General features: G+C 34.3%; 1 protein-coding gene across 2 annotated transcripts; it reads left to right on the forward strand.

Annotated features, from left to right (window-relative positions):
• The first annotated feature begins 17,470 nt into the window (after positions 1–17,470).
• Positions 17,471–19,111, forward strand: LOC120089894 (small heat shock protein, chloroplastic-like). 2 transcript variants are annotated; one of them, XM_039047327.2, is made up of 2 exons: positions 17,471–17,822; positions 18,469–19,111. In XM_039047327.2, exons 1-2 carry the CDS (start codon positions 17,603–17,605, stop codon positions 18,885–18,887), a joined length of 639 nt encoding a protein of 212 aa, XP_038903255.1. In that variant the 5' UTR covers positions 17,471–17,602; the 3' UTR covers positions 18,888–19,111. The 2 variants fall into 2 exon arrangements, with proteins under 2 accessions (XP_038903255.1, XP_038903254.1); XM_039047326.2 differs by having other exon boundaries at positions 17,509–17,825.
• Positions 19,112–22,080: the final 2,969 nt, after the last annotated feature.

Genomic DNA, 22,080 nt, shown 5'->3' on the forward strand with positions numbered 1-22,080 from the left:
GTAGCATCGCTCGTGTATCCTGATCGTCATGGGAGGGGCCCTGCAAAGACATACAACTCTCTCATTCGATCACCCTAGGGAGGATCCTCGAAAGGTTTGCCTTGTTATGTTACTCCTTGATCAAAATTTGAAGATAAGGGAAATATGCCATTGAGTATTTGAAGATGAGGCGGATATGCCATCAAACCTTGAAGATGAGAAGAATGTGCCATCAAGATTTTGAACGGAGTCAGGTTGGGTAGAGTCGATCTCGCGTACAAGGCGGAGCCAAATGGACCGGAGTTGTCCTCGTATATGAGGTGGAGCCGGATGGACTAGAGTCGTCCTCGCATATGAGGTAGAGCTAGACAAATTAAACTTGATCTCGTATATGAGGTGGAACCACACCCACATTTTTGGAGAGGAAGCGAAGCTACACAAATTTTGGAGAGGAGGTGAAGTTGTACCAATATTTTGAAGAGGAAATGAAACCGCACCATGACTTTGAAGATGGAGCAAAGTCACGTCGTCAGTTTGGAGATGAAACGAAGCCACGCCACGACTTGGAGATGAAGCGAAGCTGCGTCATGATTTTGTAAACCAAGTCATTAAAGATGGAGCCGAGCCATGCACACCAATCTTGAACTTAAAGATGGAGAGGCATCAACGAAGCCTTTGAACTTAAAGATGGAAAAGCATCGATGAAGCCTCTAAACTTGAAGATGGAGGAGCATATAAGTTTACTTTTAAAGAGGAAGCGAAGCGCATTCCACGTGTGTGCCTTTTATTTACTGTGTTGGCTCCTTACGAGGGATGAACATGTTCAATCCATTGTGTTGCCCCCGATAGGGATGAACATCTTCAATCTGAAGTGTCATTCTTTGACGGGGATGATCATCATCAATCTTGTAGTACTATACTTGGGTGGTTGTGGTACCTCTTCTGATGGACTAAACTTAAATTTTTTTAAGTTTCATTCGTACCTTTAAATAAAGGGATCGAATCATGACGTAGTTCAAGTTTATTTTTTTTAACTGGACTGAACTTGAAGTTTCTTTCAAGCTGCCTACATACCCTTTTTAATGATAGGGATCAAGTCATAATGTAGTTCGAAGAATTTTTTTTTTTTTTTGCTTTTTATGCGCGACTGAACTTAAATTTCTATAAGTTGCCTACATACCCTTTATAATGAAAGGGATCAAGTCGTAACGTAGTTTATACAATTTGTTTTTGGGCCGTTCACATTTTAAGCTCATGCGAGCTAGGAGCATCATGCAGTTTAGGCTCTTGCGATGAGGAGCTTCTTCATTTAAACTTCAGAAGCTCTTATTTCATCATGGTTTTGATTATCCTCTTCATTTGTAGGATTCGTCAATATGATGAGTTTTGGCTTCACGATCAAGGAACCTTCTGTACTTATGTCAATAGAAAATTTCCTCTTCATGTGTGAAGGGACACGACTGTGAATCTTTTCGTCGTTGTTTTCTTCATGGAATGACGTTGGCTTCAAGATTTTCATCCTTCCTTTACGTTGATCGCTTATTGCCTTGAGATGATCAAAAGCAGATGCTGGAGGTTGATCTTTCTTTGATGTCGATATACTTAGCCTTTTGAAGGTTGAAGTTCGAGCAGAAGTAGTCGTTGGATATTGGTCTTCTTCTCTTACCGTGGCCATACTCAATCTTTGAAAAACTGAAGATCGAGCACTTGAAGGCTTAATACGATCGAAGATAGAATTTCTTTGCTTTATTTCTTCTGAGTTTTTGACTTCTTCAGCAGTCACATGATGGTTGTCGACTTCCACTATGCCGACAGTGTGACATGCAATAACTTCTGATATTTTCTCTGGATAATTATTGAGAAAGCTTATTGAGAGAAATTCTGCCGAAGTTGCCGGCCGTTAGAATTGAGGGAAATCTTTGTCTTCTTTCTTAGCAGGCTTAGGCTTCCATGTCTTCTTTTTGCCTTTCTTTTTATGAGTCTTGTTTCTTCTTCTATAGCTTCGATAGGAAGGCGACTCTTTTTGGGTGGAATTTGGTTGTCTTCTCTTTCGATGGGTCACTACTATCCACCCTTCGTTGTCATCTTCAACAAGCTCATCTTTCTTTTCGGAATTTGTCTTTTGAATCTCTTGTTGGAACCAAACAACTATAGGCTTGAATTCTCCAAACTGGATCGGACTTTGTCTTTGAGCATGGGACACAGACAATATTGGAACATTTGTAGTCACCGCTACTGTAGTGTGATTTGTCTAAGCTACTTCATCCAAATCTAGCTCAATCTTCTTTTCACGAGCCAACTTCATAATTCGTTCCTTTAGCACGAAGCACCTTTCAACTGGGTGACTAATGACCCGATGATACTTGCAGTAGTTAGGATCATCTATTTTTCCTTCTTGTTCCAGCCGCTTGCATTCCAGTAGCTGAATAAGTTGCTTCTCTAGAAGTTTCTCTAACATATCTACCACATCAGAGTTAGGGAATGGATAAACCTTCTCTTGTCATTTTTTAAGAGTTGGACGACGCTTCTCGCCCTCATTGTGCCTTCTTTCAAATTTTGTTTGTTTTCCTTTGGAGGAAAATTTCAGTAGGGTCACATGAATGACCATAGATTCTTTTGTGGCACTACCCACGATCTTTTCAGTGCCCTTGGCATCATTTTTTTATTTTCTCCCTTCAGAGACTAGGAAATATTTAGTTCTCCTATTGGCAATGCTCAGCTCCATATCATGAACGCGTGTTGCCAGCTCCTCAAACGTACGAGGTTTTATCCCTTGTAGGATGTAGAGAAGCTCCCAGTGCATGCCTTGAGTGCACATCTCCACTGCAGATAATTCAGTAAGTCTATTTTTGCAATCCAGACTTAAAGCTCTCCATCGATTGATGTAATCGATGATTGTCTCTCCCTTCCACTGTTTGGTGTTGGTCAACTTCATTATGCTAACAATACTTCTTGTACTGTAGAAGCGGTTCAGGAACTCCCTTTCTAGTTGTTCCCAACTGCCAATCACTTTTGGCTCCAAATTAGTATACCAATCAAAAGCATTTCCTTTCAAGGTACGAACGAACTGCTTGATTAGCTGGTCTCCTCTGGTTCCTGCATTCATAGGTTTCAATGAAGTGTGCAACATATTGTTTTGGATTGCCCTTTCCATCGAACTGCTGGAACTTTGGAGGTTGATACCCAGCTGACATTCTGAGGTTGTCGATTCTCTTGGTGTATGGCTTGGAGTACATAAAGAAGCTTTGCAACGGTCCTTTGTATTGAGCTCTTATGGAGTTTGTGATCATATCTTGGAGCTTTTGAACTGACAGGGAGGCAACAGAGGTGGATTGTGGTGGCTGACTTTTCTGCAAGACAATCTTTCCTTTGTCATTGGCTTTTGTAGTTGGGGATTGACTATTCAGCAGTATGTCAAGCCTGTATCTGATTTCTTAAAGTAGCGATTTCATGATCTCGCTCCTCTACAACCTTCATTAGGAGATTTATCTTTACCCCCATCTCTGTCATGGTCGACTTAGTCATTACGCCAGTCATCATGACAGACACTACATCAAAATGTGATTATTTCTCTGAAAGATCAGTAACAGAAGCATAGTTTTCAAACAAGGGATTTTCTCTGATGACGATCCCGCCTTTAGGAAATTCCATCAGCTGGCCCCAAATTTCCTCCGTGATGACAGAGCTTATGTAAGTGTTGCTTGCGACGGTAGCTTTGGATGAAACTTTCTTTGGTGCCATTTGTAGATTTGTTGACTCGGATGACGGGAGAGAGATGAGAGGTAGAGAGATCCCACTGGGCGTGCCAATTTGTTCACACGAGATTTTCGGAGAAATGTGTTTCGTGGAGTTGAACTTGAGTTGGTGTTGATGTTGGAGTTGATTTGATGCGATGTGGTTCGATCTCTAATACTTGATCCTTTGATTCTCTCTCAGTTGGGTGAATATGCTTGACTTGGAGAAGGAAAGCACCGAACATTCTTGAAATAGAAGTCTTGGAAGCTTGGAGTAGAAGTCTTAAAAGAGTATTTGTGTCTTCAAAGATCTTCTGCCTTATAGGAGTGCAGCTTCAAGAGTCTTGGAAGCTTGAAGTAGAAGTATTTGTGTCTTCAAAGGTCTTCTACCTTATATGAGTGCAGCTTCAGGAGTCTTGGGAGTCCTCTGCTTGTTAGTGAATTCTCTCTGGGTCTTCTGAGTGTAGAAAATGCTGCCTTTACAAATGAAGAGAACTTCTCTATTTATATTGTTCTCAGGTGGTCTTCGTGGGCTTGGTTGGTCCATGGACCTGACTCTTGGGCCAGGCCTGATCTGGAATTCGGGTCCAATTTAACTTTTTGTGTAGTTTAGACTTTAAGCCCAAATAGTAATATCAAATTGGACCAATTTAATCTTATCTGATTCATCCACATGACGTCATCGAAACTTGTCTTCAATTCAATTCGGGACATTTGTCAACTTCTAATTGAACCCAAAGTCAATGATTTAGAAATTCGTCGTTAATTTAGCAAATGACGTGGTGACTTGTGATTGGTCCAAAATTTCTCATTTAATACACACAAAAGAAAACTTTATATCCTATCCTAACAAAACTCCAGCCTTTGTCAGAATGAAGTTTTTCTATTACCCACAAAATGACCAATTGAAGTATTATTTTGTGACGACTTATAGATATATTATTGAGAAAAATTTAAATGCTACTTAGGTTGTACCTATCTTTGTATGTCCAGATAGTTATTCAATAAAAATTGCCACGTGTCAATTTTTTTTAAAATAATTTTTTATCATTCTTTTTTATTGTGTAAAGAAAAGAGGAATATGGAATTAGGTGCAGTTTAGGATGCACCTACTCATTGCTCTATATTATTTTGTGACCATGATTAAGCAAATTTTATATAAATCCTATATAAGGTCTAGTTAATCACGTGGCCAAAACAAATACACTCTATTATTGTAGTTAATATAAAAGAAATAAAAAATATACACATGAAGATTTAGTATTCATTTTTTTTTCTTTTTTGGAATTGACATGAAATGAGAGATTCCAACATTTTGACACCTTCATTGAAATAATATTTTTTTTTGGCAGCTGATCTAGCACAGATTTAAAACTTCAAAGAATAATAAAAAAAGTTATAAGGTGGACATTTATAACAAAAATTATAATGATTTTCCTTAAAGATCATCAAATCTAAACTTATTCAACCTTTTCAATTTATTCTTTTCTAACTTATTCAAATAGTTATCATATATTATGCTACATTGCCCTTTTTTTTGGCTATAACAAATGCCAAACGAAGATTTAAACTTAACCACTCAATTATATCCATGTTGACAATTACTTAATATACGATTTGATGACCTACTAATTTTCTTTTAAATTTAAATGTTCAAATTGACCACTTGAACTAAGCTGATTAAGTCATATACTCTTAATAAAAGGTTAGAGTTTAAATTTCCACCTCATATATTGTTATAAAAAAAATAACCAAAATAGAAATTCAATGTTCTCATTTCTTTTTTAAATATATATACATTATTTAAAATTTAAGGGATTGCCAACATGAGTATAATTCAACTGGTATAGTGCTTGTACTATCGAGGTCAACGATTTGATTCTCCCACCTCACATTTTAATTTCAATACCTTTATAGAAAAAAAAAGGAATCAGTGATTTTGGAACATTTTCATTAATTTTTTTTTTTTTTAAATTTATTTTTCCTAATGATTGCTCATTATATACCCCTCCTACGTTCTTTAGACGATCCTCACATCTAGTTTGTGAATTAGCATTAACCAACAAGGTTTTTGAATCAGGATTCTTTTCACTCTTTCCTTTTAGATAATTATTGGGGTTTTACCTAAACAATAAAAATAATTAAAATACCCATCCAACATAATAAAATGGGTATTTATATAAACCTTGATTTGGGTATATTCCAAAATTTCAATGTTATTTTTTTAACCATGGTATACTTCAACAAATTGGATTTTTTAACCATAAAAAATGGTATTTATGAAAATTATTTTTTTTTGTATTGTAGTAATAAATACAATGAGTAAAACTCTTAAAGTTAATAATCAGGTGTATAATAACATTTTTAAAGAATTACAAATCTAACAAAACCTAACATTGATAGATTCCTACTAGTGACATAGTCTATCATTAATAAAATTTTGAAAGTTTGATCTAAATTTTATTATATCTGTAAATTCTTTTTTATCATGCAATATTATTAATGTTATGGGTCTGATTGCTATACTTGCAACTATCTCTTTTTATAATAATATTGAAGTAAGTCCAAAATTTTCAATTTTTACCCCCCAAAAAACTTTCCCAATACTCACGACAATAATTTTTTTTATAGCCTTTAAGGATATCATTTTTTAAAATAAGCTATGAAATGATATGAAAAAAAAAGAGGAAAATAAAAAAAAAAAGAGGAAAATGAAAAATTTTTGCTACGTGCACGGATTGAAAAGGGTAAATTTAAGAATTCCTATCCTAGCCCATTTGCTCTTTTACTTTCCTTCCCCCTCTAGAGTGAGATTGTTTCTTTTTCCTCCAAATAGCATCTGCAAGTTTCCATTTTCTCAGCTCCAAAATCTAGGGCTCGCAAGTTACATGAAGAAGATTTTCTTTTGTAGGTAAGAACGTGCACTCTTCTTATTCTTTCTCTCTTATGTTTCAATTTCAACTCCTAGGTTTTATGGATTTCACTCCAGGTCTTTGTCTACCAATTCCCTCTGTCTCTGTCTCTGTCTCTCTCTCAAAATTATTGGACACTTGAAGCTAATGATTCAAGGTTAGTGATTGGATCCTCTCACCCTTTTAAACCCGTTTTATGTTTGGATTTCAATCATGACTGGATCCTCTCACCCTTTTAGACCCGTTTTATATTTGGATTTCAATCAACTCTTAAACATTCTGCTTTTGAATTTAATTCTTATGGGTATCATTCGAGAGACATTTTAGATTAGCCAAATGATTTTGTGAAATGTATAGTTATACCTCCTCATTTACTATTAAAATTTAGTTTTTTATTTTTATTTTTATTTTTTTATTATTTAAAAAATTTCTTTCAGACCTTTTTCTAGAGACATATATAAAAGCTGAATTTGTTTTGCACGTACGAGCCAATTTGGGTAATTGAAGGTACTATCTCATGCTGAAAGTAAAAATTTTATGCTAGAACTTGATCCTCGATCCTCGATTCGGTCCAGAACTTCATCCTTGATCCCCACTGTGAAAAACTCGATCCGTTCAAGAACTCGATTCAATCCAGAACTCGATCCAGTCTAAAACTCGATCCGGTCTAGAACTCAATCCCGTCCAGAACTTGATACAAGTCTTGATCCAGTCCTCGATCTGGTCCAGAACTCCCCCAATGTGAAGAACTCGATGCTCGCCAAGATCTGCCACCAAACAAAACCCACTCGATGCTCCTCCACTTGATGCTATTGTGTGTTTCTTTACCTCTTTCATTTTAATAGGTTCGTTTATTAAAAAAAAAAAAAAAAAAAAAAACTATTATTGATTACTTTGTTATCTTGTATTGTGGAATTTAGATTCTTGATTTTAACATTCTTTTCTTTTTTCTCCCTTCAATTGAGTAATTTTTTATAGATCAAGATGGTGGTATACAAAAGATTCTTAATTTTGAAAAAGTGAGGTACGTGATTTTCTTTTGACTTATTAATTAAAGGAGTTTATATTTATTTAAGACAAGTTTGTGTAAGTTCTTAAATTTCACATTTCTGATTTTGATTTAAATTTGTGTAAGAAGGTGTTGTAGTTAGTCACTTAGGACATGTTTTTTTACTGTAGTTGATTGGCCTTAATATATTATCTTTGGTTGATATTATTACCCAAATATGTGGGAATTTGGTTGCATCTTTAGTGAGTTGTTGTGGTGTTGAATTGATCAATTTTTTGTTGTTTAGTTTGTTGAAAGTAATAAATATTTCTAGACTTCTTTGTAATAAAAGCTGTGAGAAGTTGTATGTTTATATATATTTTAGAACTTTATATGAATGTCAATTAACGTGTGGATTTGAAAAATTTCTTAGTAGACCATCTATTTTAAAATGTGCATCAATCATGCCTATGCGTTCAACCTATGCTTAGTAATTATACTCTTCCTTCCTTTGCTAATTTTCAAATCATAATTTTTTAAGGCAACGGGCTCTTATGGGACAACATTAACAAAACAATTTTTTTTGGAAGATTTTAGGATGAGACGAATTCTAGGATTTTCAATGGAAAAGAAAGATCCACTAGAGTGTTCTTGATTTATCCATCCATTTTCAATACCCTTTTTTGGTGTAAAAGTCCAGAATTTGTTGGTAATGGTTCTCGTGATTTCCTACTCTTAAACTTGGTCCAATATTCCAATGGATGATGGTGTGAGAAAGGAAGTCATCACAAGATTGACAACAAATGTAAAACATCTCCATATTTAATATATTATTACGAATTTATTTTTAACATATTTATTCATTGTGCCTTTGTTTCTATTTTACTACTATTTTCATATGTTTAGAGTTTAGGACCATTGCTTGTATTATTATTGCCTAATTAGTGGCATTTATTAGTTCAATGATCTATGAAATTTAATGTCAATTTATCTTTCCTGACCAATGCTTATATATGTTTGTTACATTGAGAATAGCTAAAATGTTTGTTATATTAATTAAAGGTTTATGTAGGTAGATGAAGATCAAAGATGGAAGTTCAATTCCATGATGCTATAATCCTCAAAACTTGATGAATTTTGTATTTTGTGAACATTGTATGGTTGAAAATTACATTTGCTGTATTTTTTGTATTATTGGATTTTTTTTTTTTTAGTTTCTAATGTAAATAGATTACTAAATTTCAATAATGAAAGGAAGTCATTGTATTTAATGCATACATTGTGAATTATCTCATATGTCTATTCAACTTAAAACAAGTGTTTGTAATATAAATGAACATAATTTCAATGTTGTTTGTTATAACATAAGATTAAAACTATATATATATATATATATATATATATATATATATGATATAATAGCCTTAAAAAAAGGTTATCACATGTCAAATAAAGCATTAAGAAAAAGCTATTATATAATAAAGATAACATTGAGAGCAAGCTATTATATGTTAAAAATAGCTTTAATGATTAATGCTTAATGTTTTCATAGCCATATATACATGCTATATTTCCATACTCTATTATAGCATCTATTAAAACTTTACAAAAAGGCTATAAAAAGTCCCCGACTTTTAATAACATGAGCTGTAAGGACTTTCGAAAAAGACCATGAAAAGTCTTTTGTAGCTTCTTTTGTTAGCTATTTAATCAATTATTTCTTATAATGACTATGTTAAAAATTGAACCAAACTACTCGATTGGTTTGATTTGGTTAGGTTAGGTTCTTTCATTTTTTTGATTTTTTCTTCCACCCCTAGATATCAACGCGATATTAAGATTCCATTGACTTTTTTCGCATTAATGAGTTCGTTATCGATATAAAGGATGGATAGACATTTCCATTATTTTGTAAAAAAATCATGAACACATTAAAAAATAGTAACAAAATATCACTAATATAAATATAATATAAACAATAAACATTCATGTGTTTAAAAAAGCTTATTTATTCATTTTAACATTTTGTTTGAACTTTTTTATTTTTACAACTTTTTAAGAAATTTTAGTCGACATAAATACTTTATTGATATTTCATCGAAAATTCTATAAATTAAGGATAATTGATGTGATAAAACTGTTAAATTTTTTTTCAAATATAGTAAAATGTCAATATCTATTAATGATAAGAAAATCAGTGTTTATCATCAGTAACATTTTGCTATATTTGCAATTAAACTGGCTCATCTTTACCATAATAAAGATAATCCTAAAATTAATATCCCAACATTTTCATTGACATCAATATTTTAAACCTTAATATCAATTTGTAATTTAAGAAAATTAGAAAATAAAAAATAGGAAAAGAATGAATTATCCAGGGCAACATTCTAGAAACCCCGCCAATGCATTGGAAGAAAACGTGCATTACTAGAACCTTCTTTCCCCTTCGGACACTTCTTCTTCTTCTATAAAACCCCAACTTCTCTTTCTTGAACCCCAGTTCTTCCAAACAGTGAAACGCTCTTTTAGCTCGTTGAATTCCAAGCTTTTCAAAAATCCACATGAATGGTGTCTAGAGATGTTCACGGAACGGAGTGGGGTCAGAGAGGTCATTCTCCATTCCTGCTCCCCACTCCCCACTCCCCATTTCATTCCCGTAAAATTCTCTATAGGGATTGGGATGGGAATTCTCGTGGAAAATCTGAGGGGATCGAGTTCCCCACGGGATATATATATATATTTTTAAATGTCAATTAATTTATTAAGTGAATAAATTTTAATTAAATAATAAATTTTATTACTAAATTGTTTATTATGATTAGTTTTATATGACAATTTGAATTTATACTCCAGGCCTCAAAAAGTTAATTAAGTTTTTAATAGAAAGAAATAAATATAAATAAAATTATTCAGATATATAATCTAAATTTAAATATACAATTTAAACATGTTCATCATCTTTTTCCATAGATAATCAAATTTAAAATTTAAATATATTATTTATAAAATAATAATAATAATAACATAAAATTATATAAGAATACTAAATAAATATTTAAAAGCTAATCGGATAAACGTAACCGTGAGAAATGGAAAATTTTTTCCTCACTCCCTCCATTCCCATCTAATCGGAGAATCCCTCTGATCGGGACGAGATCATGGGATCTGTTCCATGGTAAAATTGGACATTTCTCATGGTGTGTTGGATTGCTCTCCGAAGGCTTGGCGCTTCCTCCGCCGGTAAGCTTTTCAATCCTGTTCGCTCCGCCTTTGCTCTCCCCACCGCTGTCGGTCGTTCATTCAACACCAATGCTCAGATGACCAACTACGCGGATGACGACCGCTCTGTCGATGTGGATCGCCGCGCCGACCGCTCTCTCGTTCTCGTGGTCGCTTCCCTGGTTTTGCCGGTAGTTGTTTTCTTCGTCCGTGTTTGAGTTTTGGACTTCTTGGTTTATTCATTGATTGTGACGTTTCTGAATTGTTCTGGAGTTTTCAATTAGGTCTTCGCGAGTAATTTGTTGTTTGTTTGAGTAATTTCGTTTTGATTTATGGAAATAGTTTGTGGATCTGGTGGAACTGAAACATTTTGCTATATTATATCGTTATTTGTTGAGGAATGTCGCGATGATATCACCTTTGAGCTAAATCTTGATTGCTTGTTCGTGACGATCCTGTCCTGATTATTCTATCTGACGAGTCTCGGCATGATTTTTGCGATTGATTGTCGATTATTGAAAAATTTCGCTCACTTGTTTTGGTGTATCTTGAACCAATCAGTCTTCTCGACGTTTAGCTATGAAGCTTTGCTTACTTTCATGGAGGTGTTTGTTCGGAGGCTTTGGCTTCTAGTGACATGTCGAATAAGCTGTTTTGATAATTTCATGGAACTTGGTTTGGAGGTTTGAGAAAGCATTTTGTGATAACTTTGAGGAGTTGTGTTATTATTTTACGTGCTTCATTCACACTAATATGAGCAGTTGAATTGATGAATATTCATTTGCTATTCATAATTTGTCACGCGGATACTAATACAAGAAGTAAATAAATTGATTTTTAAGATTTATTAATAATTTGAAGACTGAAGACAGGTTTTTTAGGAGACAAACAACAAATTAATTGAAATATCACAGCAAAAGTAATAAAAAATTCAAAAGAAGAGAAGAAGTTTGCTCTTCCTTCACGGAGTGAGCTACAATGTCAATATTGAATATTAAGAGATAACACACAATTTGGCTATACTGTTCGATGCAATACCACTTATGTTTGGAGCTGTGCGACTAAGAATTAACAAATTATTACCTAATAAATGATTTCTGATGTATCGATTTTCTTCAAAATTTTATTGTCAAAATTTGTGACTTCAACTCAGTGGGTTGAATCATATATTTTTTTATCAGAAGTTAGAAAGAAAATTCCAGTCACCAAGTTCTTATACTAAAAATAATTACCAACTAAGAAATTCAATGTTCTCGATCTTTTTTTATTTTTTTTTTGGGAGGCTGGGTGATTTTAGGCCATTTTCCATTTTCACTTGAAAAAAAAGAATCAACAAAAAGAATGACAGATTTTAAACGTTTCATTTGTGAAGATGACAAAATGTATTAAAAATAAAAGATAAACGAATTCATAAAAGTCTAAATTACTGAGATTGTAATAAATATTCGTAATTACATTGTTGGTTAGCCATGCTCTAAATACTCCATCGACTTCTTTCTCAATTAAGTTGTCATTATTTTTCTCTCCGAAATTGGTTCTTCCATCAACAATGACAATATCTCCAACTTGAATCTATCTTCATCCCTTGCTTTGTCGGACTTGGCTTCTTCTCCTTTAACCAATACTTTACCATCAACTTCGATTTCGGCTCCTTCTCCACTGACTTTATTTATTGCGAAGGTGTTAGTGATCACTCCAGTTCCATCTTATCCTATCTTAACTCCTCCAATACAACTTTCATCGTCGACCTCAACTCCTAACAATGGTATTGTCGTAAATATGATTGGTCTGTTTTCACTATTACTTTAAATATGATTGGTTTGTTTTCACTATTCGCTCTAAATTTTTCAAACTAATTAAAAAATCTGATATTTGATTGTATAAATTTTTCAAACTAATTAAAAAATCAAAATGCAAAAACATAAAATAAGCTGAATAAATATTAGGAAAAATCAAAACAAATAAATAAGATTATATTGAAAAAATTGGTTTAGTTTTGATATTTGAAAAAAAAAATAACAATAGATTTGTTGATTTAAAATAAAGATGTATGATAAAAAAAAAAGTCCAAAGGAAAAAGATTAGCTATACAAAATTTGAGGGTTTTGTAGTCATAAAAGGTCTTTTGAAAGTTTTTGGCTATACTTTTGATGAGATATTTACCCGACCTACAAATATACCATAATTAGTCTCCAAATTACATCCAACAAATACACTAAACTTAAAAATAAATACACTACAATTGAAGATTAACCAAACTCTAAATCGCTTTTGAGCTTACCCAAAATTCTGTAACAATTTTTTTTTTCTTGTTCTAGATCCAAAATATCAGTTTAGAGAGTGAGACTTGGATCGATAAAAACTTTATCTAAATAATTGCATTCATGAAGAAAGAAACCGATTTAGATTAGAGTATGAAAATCCCAATTAAAAATCGTCATTTGAAATTACTAATCAATTATGATGTGGTGTTGATATCAGTTGAGGAGATCTCATGAATAAAAGATAAACAAATAATAATTGACGATTGTACATCCTTCCTTGATCGAATATGTCAATGTGAGTTTAAGACTCTCAAGGTAAATTGGTTAATACCAATACCGTCCAATATGCTTGGCCTACCTTTTCACAATGGCTCGATAGGAATCACTTTGAAAAGAAGAGACTCCATGACTTGAACTCTTGGTCAACTAAAGTGATAGGAATCACTCTGGTCTGGTCTTATGCAAACTCATTGCATAGGATACCCCCACTCACGTGCTACATACATGAACACGTTGGATCATTGTGTTTGTATTAAATATAAAGTGAGTCGTATCCATAGTATCACCAGGATAAAGTATCCATAGTGTCACCAAGATAAGGTATCCGGTCTTATCCCTATACTATAGACCCTTTAGGTTGTTTCTTGAGCATTGATCCCTATATGTCTCCACATATAGTTCAAGACTTATAAGGCAGCCTTGGATATTAGTTTATTGGATTTAAGGTTATTAAAACAAAATAGAATACAACACAATCAATAACATTTGTTGAATTAACATTGATAACTCTTTATTGATGACGGTCAATTGATAATATTTACTATCTACAAGCTTTAGGGCATAAAATTTCAGCAAACTTCCACTTGAACTAAAACTAAAACTCTAGTCAGTGAGTTGTACATAATATCAGAATCCAAAACAGTGGGAATATGGTAAATAAATACAATAAACTAGGGCATTCATATACCTATTACAGATCTTCCATTTGTCCTAAATTATACAATGTACATGTCTCATGGACCTAGATTCTCTAGATGACCCTCGAACACTTTAGCCGAGAGAGTTTTCATAAATGGATTAGCAATGTTTGCTTCGAGGCAATCTTTGTGACGATCACATCTCCTCGTTCCACAATCTCCTGTATCAGGTGATAATTCCTCTCAATATGCTTTCCTTGTTTGTGATTGTGAAGTTCTTTAGAGTTAGCTACTGCCCACTGTTGTCACAGTATAAGGTGATGGGCAAGTCCATATTTGGGACCACTTCCACATCGCTTAGGACTTTCCTAAGCCACACTGCTTCCTTTTCTACTTCACAACCAACTACATATTCAACCTCCATAGTAAAATCTGTAATACATCATTTTTTAATACTACGCCATACTACAGCTCCCTAGTTAGGGTAAACACTGATCCTGACGTGGATTTTCTAGAATCCTTGTTAGTTTGGAAATTAGAGTCAGTGTATCCTATAAGGATAAAATCATTATCTCTATACACCAGCTTGTAGTCCTTCATTCTCCTAAGATACTTGAGGATGTTCTTAACTGCAACCCAGTGGTTTAACCTTTGTATAGTAAAGTGATCTTAATAGGATCATCATCGTTTTCGAACTCCAATTTCTTGTATTCTTCTTTTAGTAAATTGATGTGGAATGAGCACAAAGTCAATAGATTACCAAAGTACTTCGTTACAAGTTCTTGTGAGTGTTGAGATTGATGCTCTAAATCTCGTAAGGTCCTATAGTTTGTAATTGTTATGTACAAATATTTTATTTATGCAATGAAATATGTGATATTTATTTCATTTTGAGTTGCATTAACCATAAACCAATAAACTAAGATCCAAGGTTATCTTGTAGCATAAACATATATGTAGAGACATACGAGTGGATCATGTTTAAGTGATAACCTAAATGGTCTGTAATAGATGAATAAGGCTGGATACCTCATCCTGGTGACATTACGAGTATGACCAGCTTTGTAGATGTTACAATTGTCGTAAAGTGCTACAAATGATCTGATCCTGATAATTCATGTGGAGACATATGAGCGAGGATATTCTATACAAAGGAGTTTGTATAAGATCGGACCAGGAAATGTTTAGTCTCATTATATAACATTTTTCATAATACAAACTTACATTTTACTAGAATGACCATAGGTAACATGACCTGAATCCTGAGTGGGTTGTGAACTCCTGTCTATGAAGGTGGTCCCTTGATTTGTATGGTTGAGAGTGACCAGATCGTCGACTCAACAAGCCAACCATTTTGGGGATTCGTCTGATTGGGGAGTTGGAAACACAGCTAAACAAGAAGGAATTCACTTCTTCCCCAATGTCGGGGTAAGTAAATAAGTTGCTCTCTTAAGGACTAATTCCGGGGCTTGAACAACGTGGTGCACACCATCTTCTGGCCCAAGAGGATTTTAATCATAGTTGAACTATGATTTATTGTTCATTAGAGGGATCTGTGGTACTTAAGGAGATAGATGTAGGGTTATCGTACTGTTGACTAGTTTTATCCCATGGACACAGAAATATATTTGTAGTACGAGGAGTGTAGTTGACAGTCTTTAGTAGAGTGTCCGTCAGTTAACGGATAGTGAATAATTTTATTAAAGAATTTAAGTAATTATTCATGTACCATTGGAGCTTCAAGCTACAGGTCCATGAGGTCCCCTCGGTAGCTCAACGAGAATTAATGAGAATCACTTGTTGAATTAATTTGAATTGTTCATAGGGGTGTTCAAAAAATCCGATGACCCGAAAAAACCAATCAACCCAACCCAATCCATGCGGTTTGGGTTGGGTTATCAACTCATTTGGGTTGGATTGAGTTATCAACTCATTTGGGTTGGGTTGAGTTCAAATAAATGAAATTTTTGTGAGTTTGGTTGGTTCATGGGTTCACCTAAAATGACCCGAACCAACCCGAACTCATTATTAACTTTACAATGTATATTTTTACTTATGATACAATCATATATACATATATCTATTTAAGTTTTATCATCTTTTTTGGATAATTTATTTTCCAACAACTCCTAAAAATAGTTTTTTAGCACTTTGGAAAGAAAATATTCATTATATAAATTGAAATTGAGTTGTTAATCTTAATTCAATATATGAAAATAATTAAATCAAATTTTTATATATTAACAACTTACTTTCTTTTAGAACAAAAATAACCCGATCAACCCAAACCAACCCAATCCAAATGTTTTATGGTTGGGTTTATCTTTTAAGAAGGGTTATTTGGGTTGAAGAAATTAAGAATCTGAACAATTGAGTTGGGTCCAAAAAGTCTTTTAACCCAACCCAACCTAACCTACAAAAACCCCTAATTGTTCAAATTAATTGAAAAATTAGTTAATTATATGTGATATAATTAATTCTAATTATATATGATATAATTAATTCTAATTATATATGATATAATTACTATAATGTATTTGATACATCATAATATAAAATTTATTTGAGAGGAAATAAATATTTGAATATGATTCAAATATTAATTATATGAATTGGATTCATATAATTATATTTATACAAATGAGGTTTATATAAATATCATTAGTGAGAGAATAAAAACTATAGATTATATTTTATACGATATAATATATAAACTATAGGTTATATGTTATATTTGATAAAACATCTAATTTAATGTGTATATTATATGATAAGGTAGTTATCATATATTTTTATATATTAAATGATTTATTAAATAAACTATACCTTAATTGAACCATGTCCCTCAATATCCCTCACCATATTTGGCTCTAACTATAGTTCGTCTTCGTCCTCAATGACGTCATATTGGAATCCAAAAAACAAATAGATGCAACTGATTACTAAACCTCAAAACCCACAGAAATGGTCGGTTGATTCTAACCCAAAACCTAAACAGACACAACATGCACGACAAAGGAAAAATTCACCTAACCAAGAGCTTCGAATGTTGGCAGTAAATGGACGATTTTTTGACAATACAAGAATATCGTTATGTTTGAAGAAAGAAATTTTAATATGGAAGACAAAAAAAAAAGGACAATTTCATAATCTGGTTTAACGATAACGTCAATAAAAAGTCATTTGATATTTTTTTTTTAAAAAAAGAGGTCATTTAACATTTCAAGCCCTTCTCACTATAAATTTACCCTCCGTACGTCCATCCTTCCCATCTCGTTGGTGAATTAGCATCAACGACGACAAGGTTTTTGAATTGGGGATTTCTCTTTTTAATTCGTTTCTTTTAGATAATTATTGTGTTTTATTTCCAGAACCAAAAAAAAAAAAAAAAAGTGTCACGAAAATGAGCGGCAACATTCTAGAAGCCTCGTCGCAAGTCAAGAACGATCATTACTAGAACCTTCTCTCCCCTTCCCCACGCTTCTCTTCTTCTATAAAACCCCAGCCTTCTCTCTCTTCAACCCCAATTCAAATCGCTCTCAGGCTCACTGAACTTCTTCTTCAAGCTTTCCGAAAATCTCAATCAATGGCTTCTTCCATAGCTCTTCGAAGGCTTGCCGCTTCCTCCGCCGCTAAGCTTTTCAATCCTGTTCGCTCCGCCTCTGTTCTCCCCTCCTCTCTCGGTCGTTCATTCAACACCAATGCTCATATGACCAACTACGCTGACGACGACTGCTCCGTTGATGTGGACCGCCGCTCCGACCGCTCTCTCTCTCGTTCTCGTGATCGCTTCCCTGGTTTCGCAGGTAGTTGTTATCTTCCTCCGTGCTTGAGTTTTGATCTTGTGGTTTCTTCATTGATTGTTATGTGTCTGAGTTGTTCTGGTGTTTCCATCTAGGCTTTCGTTAGTGATTTCGTTTTGATTTGTGGAAATGATTGTGTGAATCCTCGGACGCGATTGAATGTTTGAATGTTTCGAAAGCATATGGCTAAATTATATCGTGAGTTCTTGAGGAATGTCTCGATGATATAACCTTTTTGTTGCTTGTTAATCGACCCTTTTCTGGTTGCTCTGTATAATTGGTTGTAGATTAGCGAAAAATTTCGCTCACTTGTTGTTGGCTCTGATCATTCTACTTTACGAATCTCTGGCATAAATTCATATGGTATTTCGTTGTGCCCTTTGTGAGGATCTTGTTTATTTATCAAAGTCGGAACCACGGGTTTGAAAGCTGTGCTATATGAATCATTTTAGTGAGGAACCTAGCTCATTTGTTTATTGTAGGTCCTTCTTCGCATTCTAAGTCTCATTCTCTCTTTCACGGTGAATCCTTGCTCTGATCCCCTCTGCTGATTGACTAATTGCCATGTAGTGGCTAAATCGTTGCGGTCTAGGGAGAAATCCTGCTTGTTGTTTGTTGTTCTAAACGCTCATTGGTTGTTGATTTACAGATGTGTTCGATCCGTTTTCTCCGACTAGGAGCCTAAGTCAGGTGCTGAATCTGATGGATCAATTCATGGAGGATCCATTTCTGGCAGCTTCACGAGGAGTAGGAGCAGGATCAAGGAGGGGCTGGGACGTGAGGGAGGATGAAAATGGTCTGTACCTACGAATGGACATGCCTGGACTGAGCAAAGATGATGTGAAGGTGAGTGTGGAGCAGAACACACTGATCATCAAAGGCGAGGCAGGGAAAGAATCCGAAGACGAGGAGGATCGTAGACGATTCTCGAGCCGACTTGATTTGCCTGCAAATCTGTACGAACTGAATTCGATCAAAGCAGAGATGAAAAATGGAGTTCTGAAAGTGGCTGTGCCAAAGGTGAAGGAAGAAGAAAGGAAGGATGTGAGGCATGTTACTGTTGAGTAGTTGGGTCTCTCAAATCTGAAAAATGGTGAATAGCTTTCCCTTTGTTCTTATTCTTACACTTTTAGAATGTAGAGCCTTCTTCTTTCTCTTTGCTTACTTTCATGGATGTGATTGTTCTGCTTTGGCTTCTAGCGTTTCTGGTTCTTGATAAGTTGAATTAGATGTGTAAGGAATTTCAAAGCTGTTTTGATAATTTCATGGAAGTTGGTTGGAGGTTTGAGAAAGTATTTTGTGATGAGAAACTTAAGGAGTTCCGCTATTACTTCTAGTGGTTCACTCATAATGTGATGTATTAGCTGATGATTAGATCTTATTAGAGAAAAAAATCGTACAATACATCTATGGTAGAGGTGCTCGCATAACTATGAACACAAAAAAGGACTTGTCAGTTTATAGATTTAAATCATTTTAACAGATATGATTGAATGAACAACTGAGAAATTTCTAATTATACAAGAAGCACGTAGAAATGCACAATACTAAATTTGTGGAAGAGGTTGCCCTATATGGTCTCAGTTCAAATATATATATTTTCCGACCGTTTTGTTTAAGAAAATTCATCCTTTACTGTGATGAAAATATGGAGTTTGGCGGGTGTTACGAGATAAATAATTGGAGCTTTGAATCAATTATATTTTTTTTACATGCTAATTTCTTTTTAATTTAGTCACTCTATATACCAGAAAAAGGTTGTCATATATTCGTTTGTGACTAACTTTTTCCAAAAAGATTGGTACTGTGTTGACTCTACGTTTTTCTGTTTTTTTAAAAAGGAAAATCGAGAAATTATATACATGGGCCCTTCTTATAATTCCACCAACTTTACCCAATTTGCTAAAATAAAATTTACCTTGAAATCGAAGGTAAAATCGTAATGAATTACTTAGTTTCTATTTACATATATAATTTCTCATTTATTAATTTATTAATTTTAGGGCTAAGAAGTTATCGTCGTCATCCTCCACTTTGTCTTCTCTTTTTCAATTCTCCTTTTTAGCTTTCCTCTTGTTGCTCGTTTGGGACATAGAGGCTCCACCGTCTCCGATCGGCCTTTCTCTCACCTCACTCTCGTTTCCTTGAGTAAAACGGTCTTTCTATGTGTCTCTCTCAATCTCCTTTTGTCAATTATATGTCTCTTTCGACGGTCGACATTCCAGTGGGTTTAACCGCCTCATTCGTTGTTGTTCATCAGTTCTCTCACTCGATTCTCAATCTATCCATTACCGTCTGGCACCTTTGATTTTTATCAGAACTATAATAATTGGTCTTTGAAGTTTCATGACTTTATTTAGTTGTGTATACTGTTTTAGGTAACTTGATGTTGACAAATAGTAAAAGTAATACTAATACCTAGAATAACAACCATCTTAGTCTGTATGAAAGTGATGATGTTGAGATACTTTCACCGACGCTGCATCCGCAAGTTCGAAAAAAGACGGACAATACGTTCATGGTATGAGATTACTTTATTAAATGCTTTAAATATAGTGATAATGATCTATGTGTTAAATATAATTATTGCGATATAACCTATGTATGTCATAGGACAAGTAATAGAAATTTAAATATGAAGACATTATCTTGAATACTATTATTGAAGAAATTCTTACTTGATGAAAAATAGTAGGTTAAATACAATTTAGACTAAGTTGGTATTTAAGAATAAAGAGGGTGATGAGGTGGTAATATTAGTACAACAACAGTGAATTAGAAGATGTTTACTATTCAGAATGTTTGATGAGTTGTTATTTAAATTTGTGGAGAACGAGGGTTTAGGAGGTTTATGGGAGAACAAAGAATTTAGGAGGTCTATGGAAGAGATTTAAATTGGTAGGATCAAAATCTGTTACTCCTTTTCGAACTACAATTGTTAGGGATATTCTAGGAATATATATTAACTTGAAAGAATAGTTGAGAGGCATTTTGGTAGATGAAGGATATGCACTCTCACTTTCGGCTAATACTTGGATTTCGATTCAAAATATTAATTATATGATTCTTATTGCACACCTTATTGATAGAAATTGGAAGTTACAGTTGAGAGGCATTTTGGTAGATGAACGAGGGTTTTGCGCGTTTCTTTATTTGATCTCCTGTATAGGATAAAGTTACTTAGTCTCTTGTCCTAATATGCTTTTTCCCTATGGTGGACGCATTAGGGCGGGATTCTGGGATCGAAAACGAAGGGTTACACTTATGCAAAATTGTTAAGGGTTAATAGTTCTGGACCGAACAAATGGTGGCTGTTAGATTCACTTCCAAGAGTTGGTTCTGCCTAATGGTTGAGAATGTCTCATCCTAGTGAAGGGGCATCTAATCACCCCACCGGTGACGGTTGTCCTACCTTGCTGGGGCATCATTGTAAACTAGAAGTCTTATCACTTAGGGTACTTGGAAACTGTTTTGCTAAAACTAATTAGTGCTAAAATATGGTGTAAGCAAAGACTTATACATGTTTGTTTGTTTTTCAGCAACAGTTTTAAAATGGCTACAATCACTATTGCTTTGCTAAGCGCCAAAAAATTAACTGACGACAATTACGCTAGTTAAAAACATATGATCACGACAATACTCATCATCGAGGATATTATATTCGCCCTTACGGAGGATTGTCCTCCTATTCCAGCTTCAAACGCCGTTCGAAATGGTTGGGAGACGTATGAGCGTTGGACATGGGTGAACGAGAAGGCCCGAGCCTATATCTTGGCCAGTCTTAGTGACATGTTGGCTGAGAAGCATGAGCCTATGGTCTCAGCACGTGAGATCATGGAGTCCCTACGGGGATGTTCGGACAACTGTCTGGACAGCTCAAGCATGAGACTTTTAAATACATCTTCAACTCCAAAATAGAGGAAGACACCTCTGTTCGTGAATACGTGCTTAACATGATGGTCCATTTCAATGTGGCGGAGACGAATGGGTCTAGCATCGATAAGGGCAGTCAGGTTAGCATAATCCTGCATTTATTACTGGAAAGCTTCCTTCGTTAGCAATACGATTCTTAACAAAGTGAAATATACCCTTACAACTCTTCTCAACGAGTTGCTGACTTATCAGTGTTTACTGAAAAGTAAGGAGAAGAGGGGAGCTGAGGCAAATGTTTCCTCGTCTTCTAAGACGTTCCATCGATGTTCGACTTTAGGAACGAAATCTGCACCTTCTACTTCTAACACTGGAAAGTGGAAGAAGAAGA

Source organism: Benincasa hispida, chromosome 11 (genome assembly GCF_027475165.1).
Source record: "Benincasa hispida cultivar pf3 chromosome 11, pf3_genome.v1.1, whole genome shotgun sequence".
NCBI classification, from domain to species: domain Eukaryota; kingdom Viridiplantae; phylum Streptophyta; class Magnoliopsida; order Cucurbitales; family Cucurbitaceae; genus Benincasa; species Benincasa hispida.